We start from the raw sequence: 20,095 nt of genomic DNA, 5'->3' as shown, positions 1-20,095 counted from the left end.
ATAGAAAACAAAAACACTAGTTAGAAAAGATATATGCACCCCTGTGTTCATTGCAGCATTTACAATAGCCAAGATATGGAAGCAACCCAAGTGCCTATCAGTAGATGAATGGGTGAAGAAGATGTGATACATACACACACACACACACACACACACACACACACACACACACACACACCATGGACTATTACTCAGCCATAAAAAGAATGAAATCTTGCCATAACAGAGTTATAGATACAGAGAACAAAACAGGTGGTTAGAGGAGAGGGGGGTGGGGAGAGGAAGGAAATAGGTGAGGGAGAGTAAGAGGTATAAACTTCCAGTTTCAAAATAAATGAGTCATGGTTATGAAATGTACAGTGTGAGGAACATAGTCAATAGCTATGTAATATCTTTGGGTGGTAGCACATTGTAACTAGATTTATTGTGGTGATTATTTTGAAGTGTATAGAAATAACAAATCACTACATTGTGTAACAGGAACTAACAGTGTTATAGGTCAGCTATACTTCAAAAACAAGCAAACAAACATACAAACAAATGGAAAAAGATCAGATATATGGTTATCAGAGGTGGGCAGTGGGGGGAAGGGGAATTGGATGAAAGCAGTCAAAAAGTACTACAGACTTGCAGTTTTAAGATAAATAAGTGCTAGGGATATAATGTACAACAGGATAAATATAATTAACATTGCTGTACGTTATATATGGAAGTTAAGAGAGTAAATCCTAAGAGTTCTCATCACACACACACATTTTTTTCTGTTTCTGTAATTTTGTGTCTATATGAGATGATGGGTGTTCACTAAACTTACTGTGATAATCATTTTCATGATGTATGTAAGTCACATCATTATACCATACATATTAAATTTATACAGTGCTGTATGTCAGTTAATCTCAATAAAATGAAAAAAAAATTGTTTAGCATATGGTAGAAACAGCACGTTGCTGTTTGTCATGTTTAGCATGTTGTAAGCAGACAACTCAGTACATTCCTTTTGGGTGGTAATTTAGCAAAATTTATAAAATATCTGTAAGATTTTGAGATGTGCGTTTTGTGAACCAGCAGTTGCCTTTCTAGGAATTTATCTTCCAGAAGTACATCTGAATACATAGGATCTTGTAATAGTCTTGTAACTGTAAGGAATTTGCAATGAATGTCTTTCAACAGAGCTTGGTGTCCAATTGCAGAACGCTTTACAGCCATTAGAAAGAATGAGGATATTTGGAATATGTTAGAAAACAAAAGCAAGGTATAGACCATTCTTCCATTCAATAAATATTTTTTATGCCAGACATTGTGCTAGATACCAAGAATACAGTAGTGAAAGTAGGTAAGATCTGTTTATTAAATATTTAAAAGTGAATGTTAACACACAAACATATAAAACTATGACTATTTTGGGAGTTAGGATTATGGGGGACTTTTGGCTTTATTCATAATTAAATATTTGTATTTTTTAATGAGCATATATTATTTGTTTTAATATGGAAAATCTCTTATTTAAATAAAATATTGGTCGCAGCATTATTTATAGTAGTAAAAAGCTAGAAGAAAAGTATTAATGTTTAACACTAAGGAAAAGTTTAGACCAACAAATCCATCCAAAGAAACATTATCCAGCAAATAAAAATTAGGTTTATAAATATTAAATAACAATATGCTATCATGTTAATTACTTAAGGACTTTTTTAAAGTATCAATACATAGAAAAAATATCTGAGAGAAAAACACAAAAACATTAGTAGCATCTGCATTAGAGAAGAGGTGACTTTAAATACACTTTCCATTTCTCTGCATTTCTGAGTTTCCTTTTTTTTTTTCCACACACACACCCTGTATTTTATTTTTACAAGAGATAAATAAACTGACACCAAGCATTGTAAATGGATGACCACAACAAAAGCAACAATGATTGCAATTACCAAACATGAAACACACTCATACTATGTCATAATATTGACATTGAGTCCAGGAATCCTCCACTGTAACAGCTCCTTTACTTTGCAGTGAAAATTGATTTGTATATTTTTTGCCTCTGAGTCCTTGTGGGATTTTTTTTTATTCAAACAGAAACTCACAGAAATTATAATCATCCTCATCAGTTCACTCAGTCCCATGTAATTAATTTTTTTTCTCATCTTGATCTTTTGTTAGCACTTTTATGAATTCATCAGTTTTCCATTAGAGTTCTGAAAAGGCTTATTCATTCAGTTCAGCAGTATAGTCAGTTACCAGAAACCTGTACCTGTCAGAGTCTTTTCCATGAATTCCTTGAAGATGAAACCCTTTTATAGGAACAGTTTTGCAAAAGCATTAGAATACACCCAGCACTGTCTGCAAATGACAAAAGACTTAAAAATGACCACGGTTAAAGATTTGATGAAAGTTCATAATAATGCAATTGACGAGAAAATTTAGAGATATACATTTTAAAGTAATAACTAGAATTATGACTTATAACATTATACCAGAATGTACTTATAACATTATACCAGATTATACTTATAACATTATACCAGAATTTCATGTAATGTCTGAAACATTTATATTCACATATTTCCATACAAATAACCCAAAGAAAGTTTAGTATTAGTTGTTTTGTTGGTTGGTTGGTTGGTTTTTTTATACTGCAGGTTCTTATTAGTCATCTGTTTTATAAACATCAGTGTATACATATCAATCCCAATTGCACAATTCAGCACACCACCACCACCACCCCACCGCGGTTTTCCCCCATTGGTGTCCATACGTTAGTTCTCTACATCTGTGTCTCAACTTCTGCCCTGCAAACTGGTTCATCTGTACCATTTTTCTAGGTTCCACATACAGAGCATATATTATTTATGTAGTCAGACAAAACCATAATCTAACCACTTCTAGGATTTCTTATTGTCCTTATTAGAAAGTGTATGTCATAAAAGGCCTTTCATACTCTGATCCCAACCACTTTCCTGCCCCCCACCATTCCCTGTCCTCCCTTCCCAGACATTTTCAAACACATCCCTGAGGCCTCTGTTCATGATGCACCATGAGCTCTCAAACCTCCACATCTTTGTTCTTGTTTTTCGCTCCAGGTAGAAAGCATCGTATTCCTCCTTCAAGGTCCTGCTCAAGTGTCAGTCTTTGTGAAGTCTTTCCTGATTAGACTTAGAAAAACAAGTGGCTTTTTCCACTGTGATTCCTTAACACGTATATATTTTTAAATCAAGGAATAATTTACATACAGTAAAATGCACTGATCTGAAGCATATCATTGGATGAGTCTTGACAGATGTGTACACCTGTGTAACCACCACCCCAGCAAGCTACAGAACGTTTCCTGTTCCCCAGGTGGTTCCCTTGCTTCCTTCCTAGTCAATCCACGTACCTTCCACAGAGGCAGCTGCTGGTTCCAACTTCTCTCACCGTGGATTAGTTTCACTTTTGAACTTCATAAAAATGGAATAACACAAAGTGTACTCTTTTGTATCTGACTTCTTTCCTCCGCATAATTTTCTGAGATTCATGTCTTGGGGTCTATCAATAAGTTGTAACTTCTTGCTGAATGGTATTCCATCTTACGGATGTACAGTTTGTTTAGTCCTTCTGTTAATAGACACATAGCATCTTTTCATACCACTCTTCTATATATTATGGTTAATGTTTTCTGTCTGTCTCCCTAAATGAGATTGTGATACCAATTATCTCTCTGTATCATGGTTGCACTTAATTTGTGCTTAGCAAACAGTGGTTGCTCATTAAATCTTTGCTTTTGAATAAGGAGGTATGAGAAAGAAAGTCAATTGGAAATTACTTTGAATGATAGAAGAGAGATAAAGGAAAACGCTGTTTCCTTATAACACTTCTGACACCAGAAGTGTGGGTTTCTCCACACCAAGCAATTCTCTAGTCCTCAGTGGACACCAACTGGCTGTTCTACAATTTAACTCAATTCTGACACTAACTGTCCAGAAATATTGCAGACCCCACAGGTTAGGGACTCAATCCCACTAGCCTGCCCCCACTTTAGACAATTGCAAGTCCCAGGTTGTCACTTGTACTTCTGACTGTAAATGACAGGTTCCCATGACTCCCTCCTCAGGTCTGATAATTTGCTAGAAAACTCAGGTAAACATTTACTTACATTTGCCAGTTTATTATGAAGGATATTAACAAGGGATATATTAACAAGGGATTATTATAAAGGATATTATAAAGGATATTAACAAAGGATATTAACAGCCAGATAAAGAGGTCCATAGGTCAAGGTATGAAGAAAGGGCACAAGGCTTCCATGCCCTAGCTCTGGGTGCACCACTATCCCAGCACTTGTGTGATGGGAGCATTCTGAATCCCATTGTTTAGGGTTTTATGGAGGTCCCATTGTGCAGATGTGATTGATTAAATCATTCCCCATTGGTGTTTTTTTCTTTTTTTAATAGATTTATTTGTTTATTTATTTATTGGCTGCGTTGGGTCTTCGTTGCTGCGTGCGGGCTTTCTCTAGTTGCGGCGAGCGGGGGCTACTTCTTGTTGTGGTGCGCGGGGTTCTCATTGCGGTGGCTTCTCTTTGTTGCGAAGCACAGGCTCTAGGCACGCGGGCTTCAGTGGTTGTGGCATGCGGGCTCAGTAGTTGTGGCTTGCAGGCTCTAGAGCACAGGCTCAGTAGTTGTGGCGCACGGGCTTAGTTGCTCCACGACATGTGGGATCTTCCCAGACCAGGGCTCGAACCTGTGTTCCCTGCATTGGCAGGTAGATTCTTAACCACTGTGCCACCAGGGAAGTCCCACACACACACACACACACACTGGCGATTGAGCTCAATTCCCAGCCTCTCTCCCCTCCCTGGAGGCTGGGGGTGGGGCTGAAAATTCTAACCCTCTTGTCACATGGTTGGTTCCTCAGCCCCCATCCTCCAAGCTTCATCACCTCTTTAGCATCAGCTGAGGTGTGGCTTAAAAGGGCTTCTTATGAATAACATTTAGGAGCTTTGTGCCAGGAACCAAAGACAAAGACCAAGTACATATTTCGTATTATATCCCAGTATCACAGGAGATTAATCCAGATTTCACCCAGTGGCTAAGAGGGAGTGATGAACTCCTGACCATGCTTGTTCTCCATTGAAAGGATGTACCATATTCAGGAAAGCTTTTCAAATGGTTATGTGTCGAGTGGTTGGGAAGGAGAGAAACTAAGATGTATGAGACCTGTTGTTGGATGTCTAGGTAGCTTGGGAAACTAGTTTCAGCAGATGAACTAATGGGTTATGTTACCTGCCTCACCAGAAGAGTCTTTGCTTCTTTCAGAGAAGCTGGTCAACTCTGTCATCACCAGCACAGAGTTGCTATAGAGGTCTCAGTGTGCCCTTGAACCCGTAGGCCCTGTGTTTATTGTCTTCATAGTGGGTGATTAAAAGTTAATATTTGAAACAAGTGAACTCGAGCAGAAATAATGACTTTGACTTACAGTGTGGAGAGGTCATAGTGGCCATGTGAGTAGAGATCATGCTCCTTCTTGGGCTCCCACCCACAGGACAAGTCCCAGAGAAGTGTGCCAGGCCTGGCCAGGCTTCTCCTTCTTGATCGACCAAGGGGATAAGCTCTGAATGGAAATGCCAGGATGGGGCAGGATGTTATTTGGCTGTGTAGTTCTTCTTCTTCTCCTTCTTCTCCCCCTCCCCCTCCCCCTCCCCTTCCGCCCTTTCTTCTTCTTTTTTTTCTTTTTTATTTATCAGAAACATATCACATTAAATTTTATTCTTACTCAACAAATCCACTGCTTGGATTACTCTCTAAAGATGTCCTCTTTTTTATTTTTTCCTTTATTTTTTTGAGCTTTACTGAGATATAATTGATGTATAACAGTGTGTAATTTTTTTGTTTTTACATCTATATTGGGGTATAATTGCTTTACAATGGTGTGTTAGTTTCTGCTTTATAACAAAGTGAATCAGTTATACTCGTGCGTTCTCCCGGGGGAGTTGTCCCTGGATCCCGGGACCCTGGCAGTGGTGGGCTGCACAGCCTCCCCGGAAGGGAGATGTGGAGAGTGACCTGTGCTCGCACACAGGCTTCTTGGTGGCGGGAGCAGCAGCCTTAGCGTCTCATGCCTGTCTCTGGGGTCCGCGCTGTTAGCCGCGACTCGCGCCCATCTCTGGAGCTCCTTTAAGTAGCGCTCTTAATCCCCTCTCCAGGAACACAAAGAGGGAAGAAAAAGTCTCTTGCCTCTTCTGCAGGTCCAGACTTTTCCCTGGACTCCCTCCGGGCTAGCCGTGGTGCACTAACCCCTTCAGGCTGTGTTCATGCCACCAGCCGTCTCCCTGCGCTCTGACCGAAGCCCGGGCCTCAGCTCCCCACCCCACCCGCCCCGGCGGGTGAGCAGACAAGCCTCTCGGGCTGGTGAGTGCTGGTCGGCACCGATCCTCTGTGCGGAAATCTGCTTTGCCTGCTGCACCTCTGTTGCTGCACTCTTCTCTTTGCTCCGAAGCTTCCCCCCATCCACCACCCACAGTCTCCGCCGGCGAAGGGGCTTCTAATGTGTGGAAACCTTTCCTCCTTCACGGCTCCCTCCCATTGGTGCAGGTCCCGTCCCTATTCTTTTGTCTCTGTTTATTCTTTTTTCTTTTGCCCTACCCAGGTACGTGGGGGGTTTCTTGCCTTTTGGGAGGTCTGAGGTCTTCTGCCAGCGTTCAGTAGGTGTTCTGTAGGAGTTGTTCCACGTGTAGATGTATTTCTGGTGTATCTGTGGGGAGGAAGGTGATCTCTGCATCTTACTCTTCTGCCATCTTCCCCCTCTCCAACAGTGTGTCTTCTTCTTTATTGAGGTATAATTAATGTAAGATAAGTGACACCTATTTAAAGTATAAAATTTCAGCCGTTTTGACGTATGTAGAGAAACCATCTCCACAAGCAAGATAATGTCCATATCCGTCACCTCAACAATATTCCATACCCCTTCGTAATCCCTTCTGCCACCGCCTCATCCCCAGGCAACCGCTGATCTGCTCTCTGTCACTATAGTTTAGTTGGCATTTTAAAGAATTTTATACAAATGGAATTTTTATATGTGTGTGTTTGTTTATATTTGTGTGTGTATTTATTCCTTGTCTCCAGTTCAGCTTCAGGAAGAGAGAAAGTTAAGTGCACGTGTCCCTGGGAATTTGGTTCGCTGAATTAGAGGTGAGGGTAACATCCCAGGAGTTAAGCTGACTCCTTTGTCTGCTGGTAGTTGGCAGAACTTGCTCAGACTTTTCCTGAGCAGATAGCAGAGTTTAATGTTATGAAGCAGATTGGAGGCAGGAGGTTGTCGTTGATTTTCCAGAAATTGTTGGCACAAATGCCTTTAGGGCCTTTATCCTGTGGGGTTTTATGACGTTGTGGCGTGATTATGATAAGCGTATGGCAAATTCTATTACAAGAAGGTGTTTCCGTGGCACCAGAGCTGTGGAGGGCAGACCCTGCACTGCCGCTGGAGATCAGAGCACTGCGGGAGCTGTGTGGCCTTGGCTCAGCCCAGAGCTCCAGCCCTTGTTTCGTATTCCACTTATAAGATACAGGGGCAGCGTTCCCTCTTTCCCTGGGTTGTCGCATAAAGGTGTGAAGGTGCATCGAAACAGTCAAGGGTATACAAGCGGGAGGCGTTACTGAATCCCCGGTTGACCTGCAGTCATGATGATATGCTGACCTGCAGTAATTTTTTTTTGGTGAATAATTCCATACCACAGAGCACTTTGGCCCTTGTTTCTGCCGCCATTCTATAGTGAAAGGGCATACGGGTGGGGCAGAGGGACCCTCCCCTGCAGTGTTGACTCGGCCTCGCACCTTTCCCCTACACCCTGCGGCAGTTGAATCCCAGCCAGAGGACCACGTAGGGCCAGGCATGCCTGCCCGCCGTGTCCAATGTGGATATGCATGGTGACGCCAAAATGGTACCCGCTGCCCAGGAGGCACCTCTGCTGCCCGGCAGGTGGCCCCGGAGGTCTCATTTCCTCCTAAGTGGGTCTCGAGCTTCTCCCCACATCTCGAAGGAAGGTGACTCCTTCTAACGTGAGGGACAGGGCACAGCTAACAAGTCAAGAGACTCGGGTTTCAGGCGTTCGCCCCCTTCAGGATGGCAGGTTCCAGTAGAGAATGTGTTCGCACTGCATTGTCCGGCGCGGGAATGTTCAGACTCCGAGGAGATTAGGAGGGGGTGTTGGGGGCACAGGGGGCAGGTAGCACCTGGCACCTGGCCAGGGTCCTGCAGCGAGGTCCCCGGAAGTTAACCAGGCACCCTCATGCCCGCAGCGGGAGCTCCCACAAAGGCAAGGACGCCCTAGACCAGGTCGCTGCTGAGCACCTGGACCCCAGGGCGTGGCTGAAGGGTGTGTGGCCAGGGCAGAGAGGGCTGGGGACCCCTGGAAGGGGCGAGGGGAAAGGGTACAAGGATAAGGGGAGCCACGCCTAAGGGCTGCTGGCCTGCTTCCCTTGGGCCTGATTTTCCATATGCCCTCTTTTCTCCCATCCTCCATATCCACCCTCTCTGGATTCCCCCATCTCTGTATCCTGTCCCCCATCCTCACCTTCCAGAGCTTTCTTCTAGGGTTTATTTTGTGTGAAAGTCATCTAGGTTTAACCCTTCCAAAGGATATGTCAAAGGAGGTTAGGATTCCATATCTGCACAGTGGCTATACTGGCCACTGGCCATGCGTAGTTGCTGAGTACTTTGAATGTGGCTACTGAATCTGAGAAACTCCATTTATTTTATTTTATTTTAATAAACTAAAAGCTGATAATTCAGTTATTTGGAAAACTTTGTGTTTGGAGCAACTTGGGTACGTGAATATGCTTTTTCAAAGGTAAATTTTTATGAAATCTAAATATAGATCAAAATATTTTCAATGAAAATTTAGAGAGTTGAGTGAAGGGGAAAAGAATTTAAGGTGGAACCTAAAATGGGATTAATAGTCAATGCAGCAAAGTCCTAGAATGTTTATTAAGGAACTAAGTATAGGTTTTTACCATTTGACACTAACGAAATAGAGCAAAGAGACTGAAGACCTCCCCTTCGTGAGAGGCAAAGAAGCCAGGGCCTTCCCTGTGTCCCTGCCCCAGCCGGGGCCTCGTCTTTGTTACCTTCACCTACCATGCGCCCAGCACAGTACCTGGGCCCTCCCAGGGGTCAGTGGGAAGCAGAGAAGCTTCAGCAGCGCTTTCCTGTAGAGGCAGCCAGTGTCAGGGAATGAGTGAGAACCTGAGGAAAGCTTTTGCAGCTGCAGGGCTGGGTCCTCAGGAGTCCCACACGGAGTAGCAAGGAGGGTGACAATGTTGATCCTAGGAGCCCTCTCCCTGGCTTCGTTTCGTCTGAGCCAAGAGGGCCGAGAGCCCAGGCTGTGCTGAGGAGGGAGAGGGCAGGAAAACTGTCACTGTTTTCACCTCCCCCATAACTCCCTTTTTATGAACAGCCATTGTGCCAGGTACGATGCTCTCTCTGTGCTCTCACAAAATCTGTCCCTAAAAGCTGTAGAGAGCTCTTTGAAAGACAGCCTCACAGCTCTGGAGTGGTTTTTATTGGTTTCTGATTGGCAACTTTGGGACGAGGCCAAGAAAGCATCGTCTGATTCCCACTGCTCAGTCCTGAGGGCTGTCGCTGCTGTCATTTGATCAGCATCAGGCTGGTGTGCTAATGGCAAGGCCGGATGCTACCCCTGGCTCCAGGGCGGTCAGAGGTCTCATGCACACCTGCGCGCGCACGCACACACACACACATGCACGCACACGCACATGCACGCACGCACACACACACACACACACACACACACACACACACACACACACCCGAGTCTCCACCTGTAACTCCGCCTAGCAAACAAGCTACAAAGACATAGGGCTTGCCATCACTACAAAAAGTTAAGACAGTAGAGAAGAGAGAAGACTTCTCAGAGTCAAGGGAGGAGGAGAGGGAAAAAGGCGATCTAAAGAAACCTGTGCTTCAGGAGGACATCTCATGCTGTCAAAATGAGAGTGGGAATCAGAAGGTTCTCTGTGAACTGCAGGGTGTCAGCCAGGAGAGGTTGGTGGTGGGGGCCTCCTTCTCAGTCATGGAACTAACTGGTCTCTGCTGGGCTCTTACATCGGAGGGCGGAGAATAAAGGAGTTACGTCATCCCAGAAACTGTCTTTGTCACTTGGAGGGAAGACCATGAAGGATCTCTGTAACAGTCCATTATTTCTGGTCCCTGAATACCATGATGCCAGCCCCTGCACAGATAACTTCCTGCTTTCATAGTTTGAAAATATCCTTTAACTCAGCCATGGCTTGATATCTTCTTCCAAGTCAGAGAAGTTGGTAGGTCCCAATTCCAGGTTGACAGTAGGGACACAGACCGCAAAGGTGGTAGAGATAAAATTTGGGCAGGAGAGACAAAGCCCTTCAACCATTTTGCTTCCGTTTCCTTTAGACACAAAAGCAGCTTAGGTCATCTCAGAGTTCACGTCTCCTCAAGGAGAGAGAAGGCAACAACACATTTTCAAGGAATAGCCCAATTATTTATAAAATCCGTAAAGTATGAAACATAACAACACCCCTGACAGGAGGTTGGGTCGGGCTTAATATTCTGTCCTCACACATAGGGCTTGACAAGCAACTTCTGATTCCAGTTCTCATTCCAAAGTGAGACTCTTCCAGATCTTACGTGTCTTCTCTCTCTCTGAGGTCCATTCAGTGCGTCTGATTCAATTGTAAAGCAATTATACTCCAATAAAGAAGTTAAATAGACAAAAAAATAAACAAGCAAACAAAGGGCAGGACTTGGAAAATGCCTCTACTATATTACAAAGAATATCTCTTGTTTTCTTTTTGTCTCGGACACCTTGACCCTTCCTGTTACCCCCGTCCCCCCAGCTGTAAGGTCAGACTAAAGGTTTTGTCATAGCAGAAGGAAAGCAGACAACAAGCCCTTCCCTGAGGAAGGAAACAGTCTGAAGAGCAGAGCCTGTCTGAGTGCAGAGAGAGTCCGTGTTCTGGTCTGAAAGCATGGACAAAAAGCAGAATTCCCAGGACACTGGAAACCACATTCAAGTGAAGCCCCGGATGAGAGTGTTTTCTAACTATTAACAGCCCGCAGCGGGCGACGTGGTTTGTGCTCCCCGAATCCGGACCACTTCATGGTCTCACACTCACGAAGCAGACAGCTCAGATTTCCTACCTCCTAGGCAAGCTCTCCCCATCCACGCTCCCACTGGGGGTGGCATGGCATCAGGATGGTGGGGTCCCCCAAGGGTCTGGGGTGCTTGTGGGTGGAACTCCAGAGAACCCTCAGGTATTTCAAGTGTCCAGGGAGCCACAGCAGGTTGTGTCCAAAGCCAGGTCCTTCCTTGGACACAGCTGGGCATGCCAGGGCCTCAGGCATGGGCCTCAGCGTCCTGCTTGACGGCCGGTTTGTAGATGACTCCTTTGTTGGCAACTTTTTTGCTGCTGGAACAGCAAGGACACATGAGTGTTGTTAGTCAAAGTGGAAAGAGAGGCAAGAGCAGCCCAACTCAGCTATGGAATGAGGCAAGTCAGATTCCTCCCTTGGAGACCTTTCTCCAGTTCTGTTGGTCTTGGGAGGAAACGCCCCCCAATAAAGCATTAACCAAAAGGGAACCTGTTCATTGTTCAACTGTTCTCTTTTAATGCTTGACGATACTGAGACCTGCATTCTGATGAAGGTCTCATTACCACCCTGCTTCAAATCTCTGATTCCTACAGGGTTTCTGACAACCTCTTTTTTTCATAGCAGGAAAAGTAAATTAGGTTTTAGGAAAAACTAACCATGACAATAAAAACACAAGGAAAAGGCATCAACGTGAGTAAGAAATCAAACAATTTCCCTCAGTTTCCTTCTGGGTTCAGGGAAGAAAAACCGGATGTCAAGATCTTAGAAAGAAGACAGCCTTGGTGCTTGTGTGTAGGTAAATGGGACCTCCCTTCCAAATCAAGAGGCTTGTCCAAGGGTCTTAGCAGGGGCAGCAAAGCTGGCAGACCCACCTCCAACTCTGAGCGCAATGACTCTTGAACCACCAGCACCCAGTGTCTCACTGGATCAGTGGTGTTTGGGAAATGGCACTCCCAAACCAACCAAGGATAAGTGTTGGTACAGGTGACAGGGCTCTTCGTTCTGCAGGCTGCCTTCCCGAACAGATCAATCCTCATGGACACAAAGCCACCCACTCCCATCCTGGGCCCAAATCAGCTCACCTCTTCTTCCTTCTGAAAAGCCAAATGGATACTGCCAGGACAATACAGATGCCCAGAACGCCAGCCAGGGCCACGAAAAGGGCGATGCCTGTTGAGGGGTAGTGCGCACTCATTACAATCCTCCCTTCCCCTTCATGTCATCCCCGTAGCACATGTGTGCGCAGTCAAGCGACAGCTGCAGAATCACCCACAGAAAGGTGTAATTTCCCCATCTCTGTTCTTAGGTTCTGGTCTTTGGCCTAGCAGGATTGGCTGGAGTACTCACAGGGGGCCATTTGCAAATTGTAGCGATTCTCCAGCAGGGGTTCTCAAACTTGCACCAGCATCATCTGAAGAGCTTGTGTCTAATGTAGACTTTTTTTGAGCCCAACCCTCAGAGACTCTGATTCAATCTAGAGTTAGGCCCAGGAATCTGCATTTTAACCAAACACCTCTAGCTGATGCTGATGTATGTGGTCCATGAACCACACTTTGAGAAACCCTGGGCTACAGAATAAGAACTTATTCCATTTTTGCTTGCTGGATTTAAGGCCCCTTGAGATGCCTCTTTATCAGCTTTGGCCCCAAGTTCCATTACACAGTCCTAAGCAGTCCAAAACAACCAGGGCCCATTGCCAAGGTCAACTGGCTGGTCACCCAACCTCCATACTGGGCTTAGGCCTAGTTTTAGGGCAATGGCTTCCCATCCTGGCAAACAGAAGGTCTTGGATAGGCTTTTTGAATGTACACATGCTATAAAGTGATTAGGTCGTTCATTCGGGGAGCATTTGATTGGCAGCTCATCTTTGAATCAGAGAGTGACTTGAGGGTAAGACACGTGGTGAGGAGGGGGTCAGGAGTCAGAGTGATGGCACAGAGAAGCAGAGAGGATGGGCTTGAAGAATCACAGGCCCAGATCACACCGAGAATCACAGTGATCACCCAGCTGCAGCATGCACGGCCGGTTGGCCACATACCCAGACTCGGTCCTGTGTAGGTAGGGTCTGGCCCTTCAAAGGGGAGAGGAAAAGACCGGAAATTAACCGAGTCAAGCCCTGGCGTATTTGACCAGTGTGTTGAGTAGAGCTCTACCTTTTGTCTGGGTGGAGGTACAGGGCTGATGCAGCCCTCCTGGGGATGTTCACTCCTGGCTGAGGTGCCTGATGGGGTAGAGGGCATTGCCCACCCAGGGAATTCGCACCGTGATCCCTCCCTCTGATGCTCCTTTAATCACAGCAGTCTCTTTGTGTGGCTAAGACTTCAGTTTTTGATCCAATATGGGCAACTTGGAAGGTGAGGAAGGGTAAGAATCAGAGTCTACCTTGGTGGGCTGTCATCTGCTTCTCTGGCACCTACCTCTCTTTCTCAGCAAGGAAGCTGCCAGGTTCTAGCTGGCTGGGGCCAGCAGAGCTTGGTTGGAACCTGTCACCAGCCTTGTCCACCCATCCCCGTCCAGTACTGTTGTCATGGTTTGGTTCTATTTTTGCTTTGGCCCCGGTGGACAAACTGGAGAAGCCCCTCCACCATACCAGCCTCTCTTCCCTGCTACATGGAGACAGAGGAGCGTGGCTTCTTCAGCAAGTTATTGTTGGAGATGAATGGGGTGAGTTAGTGGGGTCCTCAGTGGGGCTGAAATAGTGCCCAGTGATCTAAGGTGAAATCCCATGGTCAGCCTGCTAGGAACCTCTCTGGAGAGGGCCCTGAGTGAGCCTGTCCTCTCGAGTAACACAGAGGAGCCCAGTCACAGAGCCCCCAGTTTATCCCAGCTGCTTCCAGGTTCTCAGAACTACTCATTCTTCCAGTCAGATTCTCCATCTAAAGAAAGTCTCTGCTTACACACACCTGCCTGTCTGGTGGTTTTCTGATCTCAGTAGAAACTTCTAGCTTGTGGTACGGGGGAGAGGATGGGGGGTTGTTCCAGTTCACACTGGAAGCCAGAGTTGTGCAGATGGTGGCCACCCAGCCAGACACTCAGGAGAGCCTGTGCCCATAGAGCCCACCATGGCGACGGAGACCCTGGGAGAGCCCCGATCAAGTGTGAGATGCAGGCAGAGGGCCAGGGACCACCTCCCCTTGGGGCACTTGATACCCTGGGGAACCAGACCTGAGACTGCAGGGTGAGGTTTTGCTCAGCCCCTTCTCCTGCCATCTGGGCCCAGTCTGGCTGACTCCCCTGGGGCCATCAGCCCCAAGTTCTTTCCCTACTGTCTTCCTTCACAGTCTAATATTGAGCCAGTAGCCTCCCTGGTCCACGGCTGGGCCCTATTTGTCCCTGGTCTGGCTTCCCGGGTGGCCCCAGACTGTTGAAAGGATAAGCAGGGCAGGTATGGATAGAAGCCGTCCACAAAGGGCAGGGTGGCCTGTTCTCTCGGCTGTTGCCGGCCACCACTGGCAGCCCACGGCCTCCCAGGTGGCAGAGAGCGTGGCTCCCCTCGCTCAATTCCCTGCCCTGAACACAGGGACCAGTCTGTGGCTTGGGGAGATTCTCAGGACGTGAGTCTCCCCCTGGGGAAAGCATCAAGTGTTTGTACAGCACATGTTCTGTTCCCTGCATGGCCTGTGGCCTCTGCACACTATAATTTGTTTTGTTTTGTTTTGTTTTTTAAGGTACCTAGAGGTAACCAAGGCCTCTAGGATCTTAAAAACAACAACCGCTGAAGAAAAACCCAACTAGTCGTGATTTCTTTTCCAAGCCTTTTTGATGAAATACACTTTTTTTTTTTGTTCCTAAAGCTCCAGATGCTTGTGGTACGAAACTAGTTCTTGCCACATAAGACTATTACTAGTAAGCTTAACCACTTGGTTAAGCCGTCCAGGTTTCTAAAGTCGTCGCTTTCACAGTCACCTCAAACATCCTGAGAGCCACACAGGCCCCCAGACAACTGACAGCCCCGCTCTGGGGCTGGAGGAGGTGCCCTCAGGCCATGGGCTTAGGGAGCGGTCCCAATGAGTTGTGATTTTTTTTCCAAGCCTTTTTGATGAAAAACACTTTTTTTTTTTTGTTCCTAAAGCTCCAGATGCTTGTGGTACGAAACTAGTTCTTGCCACATAAGACTATTACTAGTAAGCTTAACCACTTGGTTAAGCCGTCCAGCTTTCTAAAGTCGTCGCTTTCACAGTCACCTCAAACATCCTGAGAGCCACACAGGCCCCCAGACAACTGACAGCCCCGCTCTGGGGCTGGAGGAGGTGCCCTCAGGCCATGGGCTTAGGGAGCGGAGTGAAGGCTTGGAAGCAAGGCCCCAGGCTTGAGACTTTTCTCATGCGCACGTGGCGCAGCTGGGTGGCTGATCTGGAGGGAGAGTCTGGCTTTCCTGTGTCGCTGAGCAGTGTCCTTGGCTGTATTAGGCCCTATAAACAACAGCCTAATTTAATCCAGGGCTCTAATGTGGGCTCCTTGCTCCTGGATGACGACTTCTTAGGGCCTAAGTTGCCTCTCCTTGGAAACAAGGAAACAAGACCAAGCAGGTATGAAGACAAGGAAGTCCCCAGAGACTGGAACAGATGCTTTACAGACCAGTGTTTGATGCAGCAAAAAACAAAGCAGCTTGACTGAGCAAGCGAAGAGCATAAGCCCCTTGGGAAGAGGAATGGCAGCGAGGGCGGCACCTCGTGGGAATTCTACCCGCCAGGAACCCCAGGGCAGGAAGATGACGTTGGGATGCTATCTCCTGCCAGGTGAGACAGCACCAAGCATCAAGGAGCAGAGCTCCTCTGCTGAGCTGGATAAAGCGCAGGGCTTGGGTCCCACTGGAGGCAGATGCCAGAGCATCTGCTAACTAAAGGGAGAGGGGAGGTCACAAAAGGCATCAGGAGACCTGTTGGGGTGACTAGAGAATTAGTGCCCAGAGAGAGAAGCCGAAGCCTGCATCCCCGCAGCGCCTCTGGGCTGTTGCAGAGAACAGGCATCAAAGATGGTGCCGGGAGGGGCAAAGATTCACTTGCAGGGTAAACACAGAAATGGTTTCTGAATGGCAGATGAGACAGGGAAGTTCCCACTGAAGCACAGTGGGCCAGACAGGAGAAACGAGACAGGCTGGTTGACAGAGACGGCCCATGAGAGGCACGGGGTGAGAACGCAACGCAGGGGCCCCTGAGCTGGCAGGTACGAGAGCACGTGCCACACAGACGTGGGAGAGCTGCCTGCTCTCCATACAAGGCTCCGGTGCAAGTCAGGGTCAGCAGAAGGAGGGCAGTACGACGCACAGAAGGACATCACACAGGTAGAGAAGAACTCCAGTACCACATGCCTCACCCGGGAAGGTACAGGCCCCCGAGAAGATGAGCAAGCTGCTTGCCACGGGGCACTGCTACCTGTCTGGCTGGCTCAGGTGCTGCGTCTTCCACGGGCGTCTTGCTGGACCCGAGGGATGCTGGTTAACTGCGTCTGAGGTCTTCTGAAGCCTCAGGTGCACACCCAGAAAAGTCCAGCGGGAGGAACAAGCACCTTATTTACACAGCTTGCAGTTCCTGAAACAAGTCTAGCATTTTCTAGGTTGATTTGCAGTTCTGTTTATTCAAACAGAGTTTTGAAAAAAAGGAATACAATCCTTTTCCTTTCAGTGTATTATTTTAAAGTATGGACTGTTTTAGTAGGTGACATGTTCCACAGTGATTAGGTACGTATACATATAGGTGTATATCTTTAGCAGCCTCCAGTCTTATAAAAGAGGCAGGGAGAGTTTTGGTTTAGCAGGGATTTGAGAGTTTAAATATATAAAATCCAGTTTCAGATGGTAAAACTCTTGTTATTATGCTTAATACAAATCATAGACTCAAGTAACTGAAATGCGGGTCCTCTCTTTGGATGATGCTTTGGTAAGAAAAGCAAGGAAGATGCCCTCCGTAACCACAGAGCGTAACTACCTTAGGAGGACATATTTACTGGAGTTTTTCTTAACACTGTGGAACCCTGTTGAAGAAATAATTTCTACAAATAAGTCTGCCCAAAAGACGCCGCCAGATTACATGTGGGAACTGGTTTTCTGTGACCGTGCTAGGGCCTGAGGGCTGTGCCTTCCAGATTGCAGGAATGCAGGCCCAGAAGAGAGAGCCGTGCTGCTCTGAGGGGGCCTAAACCCTGGAACGGTGGGCGAGGGTTATTATGCAGCCCTGGTGCTTCATGCTCTCAGTTCCCTTTGGGGGTCAGGCTGTTTGTGCTGCAGGAATGACAGGTGGTGGGACCGGGGCTCTTACCCCAGTCAGGCCAGATGACAGAAGGCCTGACGGCATCCCTCAGCACCCCCATCCCATCCTGGACCTTTAACACTTGACAGCTATGTTCTGATCTTTACGTTTTCCTCAACAAATAGATTGATTTGAATGCTGTTGGCAAATTGATAACAAAGCAAAATAAAACTTCATAAAACTAAAACTTGACAACCAGTCAGGCTTCTGTTTAGATCGTTCTGCAGAGAAGACACTGGTGGGGAGAGGGGAAGGGAGACGGGTCGGCTCCATTCCTTCAGACTTGTAATGAGCACCAGGCACGGTGCCAGGCACAAAAGGCTAGTAACACGCCCACAGCCCCTGCTTTAAGGGACTCGTGGTGTGTGGGTAACAGAGGCATGTTTTTTCTTTTTTTTCTTCTGCGTGGTAATACATAATTACCCTGTGGTGTGCTAAAAACTATAACACAGATGAACAGGTTCAGCTGCACTGAAGCAGGAGACTGTAAGTCACCCTCAGGGGCATGGGGAAGACTTTGGCAGGATATGGTTGGAGTTGGGTCTTGAAAATTTTTCCTGGTAGAAGAGGTGAGGGCATCCCAGACAAAGGGACTCGTGTGTGCAAAAGTCAATAGCGCGCACACATGAAAGCGCCTGCCATGTTGAAGGAGGCCCCGCAGGGCAGGATGGGAGCAGGGGAGACATGCTGGAAGGATCAGCTTTCCGCCTGACCCCTTCTCCCGCTCTCCGGCCCAGAGGCTTATTGCTGGGAGCAAGAGAACATCCCTGGTGGGCTTTTCTGTTCCCCGCAGTGGCTAACGTGGGGCGTGCTCAGTAACACGTGATGTGTTGAACTGCATTAGGTGTGACTAGGACTCCACTTCTTAGCACACTGGACAATCATTCCTGACTATTCAGACCCTGTATCCGGGGTAGGCGATTTTAAGGGGAACTCCTCTGGTCTTTCACTTGGATCCTTTGGAAGAATTAATCTTTTTCCATCTAATAGAGTTTATTTATAAATAGGGACTTTTAGAAAGTTGACAAGGTCAATAACCACAAAGCACACATTCTAGTCTCAAAAAATTAGATAATTAGGCATCTTAGCTTTGTAAGGTTTTTTCTCTCTCTTTTTTAAACATTTTATGAAACTACCCAGGTCCCTCAGGGTCAAGCAGATTCTAATCAGGCTACTCCACAGCTCTGCTGAGGGGGAAAGCCCTACCCCTCGACTGCCCAGCGTCCTTGTCTAAGTGTCGCCTCAGCTGGCTCCAGGCTCTGAGGCATGTGACATGCACTCACTCAGAGCAAGCGCACTGAAGACACGATTATAGAAACTTTTTGGCTTCCTCTTGGCCTTCAAGTTTTCCTTGCCCTGACATGTTGAAAATAGAACTTGATAACATTGGCATTTGGGCTTTATTACCCTTTTTCATCTGGACCCAGTGTGGGTGTCTTTGGCTGGGAAGAGGTCAACTTTAGGGAACCGAGAATCGGGCCCCTGGACTATATAGATGTGCCTCTACTGTCTTTCTCCTTCCTCACATCGGGCAGCTGACTCCTACGAGATCTGGACTGCTCCCAGGATGTGTTCCTCCTCTCCAAGACCCCACCTGGAGGACGTGAGTCTTGTTTCCTCTCTTCAGCTCAAGACTTCCATTTGTGCCACTTGGAAGAGGCGCTTTTTAAGAGCTGAAAAAAAGTGCCTGGCGTGACTTTCATCTCTCCACAAGGACAGGGCATTTTAACCAAAGGCAACAAGAAACAACATACACGAGAGAAAAAAAAAAACATCATATGAAAGGGAAGGAACAGAATGATGAGGGGATTCTGAAGAAAGTTGCTACCTCAGAGGCACCTGGACCCCTGGTGAAGGAATTGGTATGATTCTTTGAAGGGTGAATAGTTCTCTCTCGTCTACTTCTGTTAGCCTTGGCCCTACCCAATTATACAAGAAGAGTACCTACTCAAATCCTAAAGGAAGATGGGAAACAGGGATCGAATAGAATAAAGACCAGGGCATGTGAAATAAAACCCTAGAATCCTGATAGGAGTGGGGAAAAAAGTTCTGGGCCTAGGAAAGTCATTGTACAATCCATAGGGCAGCGGTTCTCAATCAGGGGCAACTTTGCCCCTCCTCCCCCAGAGACACTTGACAATGTCTAGAGATGTTTTGGCTGTCACAAGGTGGGGATGCTGCTGGCATCTAGAGGGTAGAGTTCAAGGACACTGCTAAACATCCTGCAGTGCAAAGGCCAGCCCTCACAGTGAGAATTATCCAGCCCCAAATGTCAGTGTTGACGTGCTGATGCCAAGGCTGAGAAACCCTGCCCTAGGGCCGTCATAGACTCTACACCTCCTAAGGACAGAAACCAAGCTCTGTGTTCCTTTTCTAAAACAGTTGAAGAAAATACAGCGTCCAGTTAAGTGATTCAGTCCCAGTTGTTCCAATTTGGTTAAACCTCAGATCCCCCTCTCAAGGTCCGTGCACTTTCTTTCATAAAGGATTTCCTTAACATTACTTTTTTCCTGGCAGAAAACTCCAGAGTTTTCATTTTCCAACCCCATAGTTCCTGTTAACTTTCAGAGAAGACCCTGAATTAAACGAGCCCCTAATTACAGACATGCCTCAGTGGAAGAGCCTGCAAACAATTGAGTCCAAATTGCTCAAGGTTCCCACTGACAAACAAGCTTACCCCATCAACCTGAAAGGACATGTTACAGTCTGAGACCCGCGCCACGTTG

At 46.7% G+C, this 20,095-nt stretch overlaps 1 protein-coding gene across 2 annotated transcripts in view; it reads right to left on the bottom strand.

The window, feature by feature from the left end:
• Positions 1–10,765: 10,765 nt before the first annotated feature.
• Positions 10,766–20,095, bottom strand: part of CA12 (carbonic anhydrase 12) — a 60,381-nt gene continuing 51,051 nt past the window's right edge. Inside the window, exons 9-11 of one of the 2 annotated variants that reach the window (XM_024735156.1) lie at positions 13,160–13,192; positions 12,204–12,291; positions 11,273–11,438 (exon numbers count right to left, since the gene is read on the bottom strand). In XM_024735156.1, the coding sequence (XP_024590924.1) occupies positions 11,366–11,438; positions 12,204–12,291; positions 13,160–13,192 (194 nt within the window). In that variant the 3' untranslated portion in view covers positions 11,273–11,365. Of the gene's footprint in view, positions 11,439–12,203; positions 12,292–13,159; positions 13,193–20,095 lie in introns of both variants that reach the window. The other variant, XM_024735157.1, reaches the window with a different exon arrangement.

Source organism: Neophocaena asiaeorientalis, unplaced genomic scaffold, assembly GCF_003031525.2.
Source record: "Neophocaena asiaeorientalis asiaeorientalis breed wild unplaced genomic scaffold, Neophocaena_asiaeorientalis_V1.1 scaffold264, whole genome shotgun sequence".
Lineage (NCBI taxonomy): Eukaryota > Metazoa > Chordata > Mammalia > Artiodactyla > Phocoenidae > Neophocaena > Neophocaena asiaeorientalis.
Note: the sequence above shows the minus strand (reverse complement) of the source record. Positions and strands in the feature narration are given on the sequence as shown.